This window comes from Amborella trichopoda, chromosome 7 (genome assembly GCF_054954075.1).
Source record: "Amborella trichopoda isolate Santa Cruz 75 chromosome 7, AtrichopodaSantaCruz75HAP2 v2.0, whole genome shotgun sequence".
Taxonomy (NCBI): domain Eukaryota; kingdom Viridiplantae; phylum Streptophyta; class Magnoliopsida; order Amborellales; family Amborellaceae; genus Amborella; species Amborella trichopoda.
This window is the reverse complement of record NC_142342.1, coordinates 32544276-32550275: the sequence shown is the minus strand read 5'-3', so window position 1 is coordinate 32550275 and position 6000 is coordinate 32544276. Positions and strand designations below refer to the sequence as shown.

The 6000-nt window shown below is 37.2% G+C and overlaps 1 protein-coding gene across 50 annotated transcripts in view; it reads right to left on the bottom strand.

Moving 5' to 3' along the window:
• Positions 1-747: 747 nt before the first annotated feature.
• LOC18426468 (uncharacterized) overlaps positions 748-6000 on the bottom strand; it is a 44111-nt gene continuing 38858 nt past the window's right edge. For 13 of the 50 annotated variants that reach the window (XR_016058813.1, XR_016058828.1, XR_016058816.1 and 10 more), the window contains 2 exons: positions 1844-2129; positions 1357-1667 (listed from right to left, as the gene is read on the bottom strand). Coding sequence is in view for 35 of the 50 variants with exons in the window: in XM_020662482.2 (XP_020518141.1) it covers positions 1844-2129 (286 nt within the window). In the remaining 15 variants the exon portion in view is untranslated. Of the gene's footprint in view, positions 1247-1356; positions 1668-1705; positions 2130-6000 lie in introns of those variants that run through there. The other 37 variants (XR_016058822.1, XR_016058824.1, XR_016058818.1 and 34 more) reach the window with 10 other exon arrangements.

The following is a 6000-nucleotide window of genomic DNA, read 5'->3' as shown; positions in this document are numbered from 1 at the left end:
GTGGGCTAAGGATGTCTGGGTATAGGAAAGGCTGAGATCCAATAATTACAGCCACATCAGTTTCTAGGATACACAACTCCAAAATTACATTACCAACCAAAACTACTTATCAGATTTATGGGCTCCAGATTCCCTGGATGGGAGAAGTTCAGATGGGTTTGAGGGTCCTGGAAAGGGTTGCAAACAATGAGGGCATGCTTGTCTTGTTGGAAAGCACTTCCTCGGGGCCTTGGAAGAGTTCATTCCCAGAGAATAGCATAATGTCACCTGAGAAAGCACTTTCATACCTAAATAGGTATGAAGCGGCATTCTCGGAAAGTAAATAGCTAGCTGGGAAAGGCTGAAAACCCTTTACCCTATTGCTACAGTATCTTCCACTTTCCCATGAGACAAATGCATGAAAGCAGTACACAAACGGGAAAGAACCTTCTCAGAGAGTTCTATCCTGCGATATAAATGACTCTCAGTGAGCATATGTGGAAGCATAGGTGAAAGCCTTTCTCTCACATGTACAAACTAATAAAAAACACAGCACATGGTCAAAAGTGAACCCACCCTCCACTCAAGGAACCCACCCTCCACTCATCATCAATAGGAGTCACTCATGCTGTCCCAGATTTTTTTTATTGATATTTAATCCCCGAGTCTCTGATGCCCAAGTTATTTTGCTACAATTTTGTTACTGATTCCACATTTGCCGCTGCCCACAAATTAGCTTTTTCATCTTTGTTTACTTCTTATTATCTATTTATTAAACAAAATCGGAAACACCTTAGATTAATTTCAGTGAATTACATGGCAATCTTGGACATTTATCTAAAACAGGCACTCAATCTTTTTTGTGGTTTTCAACCCAAAAAAATATCTTTTTTGTGGTTTCCATGGAAAGTAAGTTCTGAGTTCTGTCTTTGGTAAGTGGCCTACTGCTAGTTTAGGTCCAACGATAACATAGCTCTCAATGTTCATGAGCTAGAACACATCTTGGCGATCATCATGAGACCCATTAAGCTTCGGTGTTCTGCTCTGTTTTTGGGTTTCTATAAGAATATTGGTTAGATACACAACATTTTCTTAATTTATTCACTGGCTCAGTCACACTTTTTCTATTTCTAAGTCTAAGAAATACAGTTTGAGCATGATACAGGCACTTACCAAGTATAGTCTGAGAGAGTCCTCTTTCAAGATATCCCCCATAGGCTGGTAGCATTTTCAGAGTAACAATAGATATGATCAGAGGAGATAATTGCTGAATGTTGTCCAGGCAAGAGTGCAATGTTAGAGAGCATCCACAGGTGAGCTTGAGATTGCATGAACATTTGTTATAGGTTCATGCACAAATTCTAATGACTTAAATACTTTTGGTAATATTTCATTTATTAACAAAATGATAAAGTTATCAGCAAAATTATGAAGATAGCAAAAACAAACAGCAAATTATGAAGATGGTAAAAACATAGAAAACGTTCTAGAACTTAATTTATGCCATTGTAGTTCATGCACTTGATACAATGTGGACTGATGTTCTAGTCTTCACAAAACTCCGCAAACATGTTTACCCAGATATCTTCAATTAGCATATGCTCAAGGATCAACTCACTTGTTGCCTCCAAGGTTGGATGAAGAGTCAATACAAGAAAAATAATTACTTTAAGTTGTCTGAGACCTGCCTTTATGGAACAAGTGAAAAATAAAGCAAAAAAGATTAGACTGAGAATTAACCTCTGTAGAATGAAACCAGTTTATAGATCCAGTAAACCAGGCAACTTATATGGTGTTCCATTTAACATCAATTCTAATTTTAGCATCAACCTGACAAAATAATAAAGAGCTACACTGATCTTACTTAATTTCCATCAGCTTTAGCAAGCATAACTCTGTACATTGGATCCCCACGATCAATCACGTGTTGCTCCCAATCTGACTGAACACTAAATGGATTATGTTTGAGCCATCCTTCTCCATCATACTCAACACCAATCCCATCTACATCAACCAAAAGCTTTCCCCTTCCATATCTTATAAATTGCTGTTTCATTCTTGTTGCAACTGATTTTATGTCAGACTGTAGGAATACCTTCATATGCAAACAAGAAATAATTCCACTTCTGAACAATGGACACCACAGAATCCTGAAATATTTAACTTCCAAAATGGATTTCAAGATTTTCTACAGGGAAATAATATGGTGAATAATTGGTTTGTACTTTACACTTTTTATTACTAATATAAAAGAAAATAAGTTGGCATCAGGGGTAAGTAGGACCAAAAGCGGTGACCCTTCTCTCCTCTTATTCTTCTTCATGTGACTCTCTCTCTCTCTCTCTCTCTCTCTCTCTCTCTTTCACCTACCTCTCTCTAACTTTCTCTTAATAGATCGTATTCTCTATTAAACTCTTTCATCTCTTACATATTACTTTGTTGTATTTTATCTTAATACCATAGCAGGATGTTTCAGGATATTTGTTTGAAACCCTGATGGAAACTGACCATGCGAAGGTCTCCAATAGATGTATGGCTAGAAACCCTAGACCCAGCAAAACAGGTATAGATTGAGAAACCCTAATGGTACGGTATGCTTCTTCTCATGGATTTTTTTGATGTGGCTCAAAACCCGAGATCTGAAAACTGATGGTCGCAGAACCTCTAGTTGGTGTGGATCGAAACCTTAGACCTGGAAAACCCATATCTTAATATTGATGGTGGCTAAAACCCTAGATCTGGTTTATGTGGATTAAAATTTCAGATATGAAAAATTTATATGGTGCATCAAACCCTAATTTCATGGTTACTTTATATCTGTGTCAAGTTTGTGATGTCGAACTGAAAACCCTAAAACTGGCTGGGACTTTTTGGTGCTTCAAAATTGGTCGTTGGGCTTCTATAATATACCGTGCCTCTGGTCATGAGTTTCAAGACTTATATTTTATCGAGATATCTTGTATGCATGGTCTCGGATCTCTTTGTGAAGTGAAGTGTTAACATTGTGTTAATCACGAGTGTTTTATCGAGATATATTGTTAATCAATATCAATCAAGTGGCTGTCTATATTAATCAGTGAGTGTTTTCTGGTGTGTATAAGCTATGTAGTAGCTGATATGTCCAATACCGGTGGTTCAAAGCACTCTTCTACCATCTCTTGTACTCTAGGTGTGACCTCTCACATGGGTATCCATGGAGAAAACCTCGGACTGCCGATTACAACTGTTAAAATTGATGGGATAAATTATCTGGAATGGGCACAGTCCGCTAAAATGTTTATTAGTGGAAAAAGAGAGTTGATATATATCAATTAAAAAATTATTGACAATGAAGAGCTAAATCCCTCATATGAGAAGTGGAAAACATAAATTTTGATTATAATATCTTGGTTGTTGAACTCAATGCTCCCATTGATTAGTAGGGGTTTTCTTTTTCTTCAGACTGCAAGAGAGATCATGGATTTGAACCTAGAACTTACTCCCAAACCAAGAACATGTCCCATGTATTAATTGAGGCAGGAGATATGCCATCTTCAATAGGAGGAGCAGTCTCTTAACAACATATTTCTCTTCGCTTCGCAGCCTATGGGAGGAGTTGGATCATTATCAAATGCTTAAACCAGGCAGTAAGCAAGATGGAATAAATACAATGAGCTTGGGGCACACAATCATATCTTTGTGTTTTAGGTTGGACTGAACCCCGAGTTTGACTTAGCTGGACTTTAAATCCTCAAATGAGGATAATCTCACCTCTATCAATCAATTAAATTCCTTACTCCAAAGTGAGGAAAGCAGAAAAACATGTCATGCTGCCTACAAAACCAATGGATCATTCGGCCCTTGTCCCAACCTCATTACCTCCAAGGAACAACAAGCGGGTGGACCTCGAAAATTTGGAAAAGGGGGTCCCTATCAAGGAGATAAAATTAAGTTGAAATGTGATCATGGTGGTAGAATTGACCACATTAAAGAGAATTCTTGGGATTTAGTTGGTCGACCAGCAAAATTCAAAATCTCCCTAAACAATTCAAAGCACATAATGCTTCATCTAATTGTGGACAAAAAATTATTAATATAGATCAAGCACTACCCAATGAAGCTCAACCTTCATATTGTGCCCAAAAGGAGATGATAACAGTTCCTAAGGAGGATATTGAGAGCCTCATCGATTGTTTGCATAGTTAGATGGCTCATCTACTACCTCTACACCATCCTTTGCCCACTCAAGTATTCATGCTTCTACTAATCATATCCCTCTTTATCAGTATGGACAATCCTAGATCATTGATTCTAGAGCTATAGATTATATGATTAGTATGCCCCCTTGTTTTCTCAATATTCTCTATGTTATGGTAGAGACAAAGTTAAAATTGTTGATGGATCCTTTTCTTCCATTACTTGAAAGGAACTGCAAAAAATTTCCCTCAATTGTCTCCATCATCAGCATCAGTTCTTCATGTTCACCCTTCTTTCAATAGTATTACCGAGAGTCTAAATTGTAGTGCACCTTCTTTCCTTCACACTGTGTTTTTCAGGACATAGATAAAAGGAAGACATATGGCAATGATCATGAAGCTAGCGTTCTCTATGTTATTGACTTGCCTACTAATCCTCAAGCTCTTTAGTCCAGCATTAATGTTAATAAAGATCGGATTTGACCGTGGCATCTCCAACTTGATCATTTGTCTTTTCAGTCACTGAAAATTTTATTCCTGAGTCTTTATTTCTACTAGTGGGTCAAAGCTTCAATGTGAAGTCTGTGAATTTTTAAAACATTGTAGAAACTCTTTTTTGTACCAATAACAATAAAAGTATTGTTCCTTTTGTTATTGTCCATTCTGATGTGTAGGGTCCCTCTACTATTACTTCTATTTTTCGTTATCGGTGTTTTGTTTCTTTTGTGAATGATTACTCTCAGTGTATATAGGCCTCTCTTATGAAGACCAAAATTGAAGTTCCTAATATCTTCAAGCTCTTTCATATGATGATCCATAAACAGTTTGATACTATAAGTGATGGTACTTAGGTCTAATCAAGGTGGATAGTACTGCAATGGTAACTTACTATCCTATCTTGAAGGACATGACATAGAATATTAGAATTCTTGTTAATATACTTCGCAACAAAATGGGGCAACTGAAAGAAAAAATAGACCTCTTGAAAATTAGCCATGCTATTCTTGAGTATGAATGTGTCCAAGAAATACTGATAAGAAGTTGTACTTACTGCAGCCAACCTCATCAATCAGATGCCTTCTCATGCTCTAGACTAGAAATTTCCCTTTAAACTTTTGTGTCCAGATTGTCCACATTTTAATATTCCTCCTGAAGACTATGGTTGTATTTTCTTTGCTCATGTTCTTTATCCAAATCATATAAAGTTGGACCCTAAATCTCTTAAATGTATTTTGATCCAATGTTAAGGGAAGAAATTTATTTTGAAGGATGTAACCTTCTTTGAGTCCACACCTTTTCTCCTTACCATTCTTCATGGGGAGCAGAGTTTGGAAGAGAGACCTCATGTTCCCCTTCATGTTCCCATTTTTCTAATTCTGGCGCTTAGGAGGATAGTAGGGGTTTAGCATTAGGATATTGTAAGTTAGGAAAAAAGAATTAAAAGTCTACACTCGACAGAAACAAAAAGAAGTGGAAACCACCACAACTGACATGCCTCTAAGCCGGTTACAACTTTGATCCAGGTAATTCTAATTCTAATTCCATCAGTTCTCAATGTGGTCCATTGCAATACAAAAACGTAAATGCAGTTGGACTAATCTCCCGATCAACAATTTTATTTCTTATGAGTCCTTGTCTCCTTCCTATCATGCTTTCGTGTCCTGTTTATTTTTATTTCTACTCCTTCCAATGTTACGAAGGCTTTAACTCATCCCATGTGGAAGGAGGCTATCTGTAAGGAGATGAGGGTATTACTCAAGAATAGGTCTTGTGAACTGGTAGACCCTCCCAAGGGGTAGAAGTTGGATGGCTGAAAATGGGTCTACACCGTGAAGCACAAGGCTGA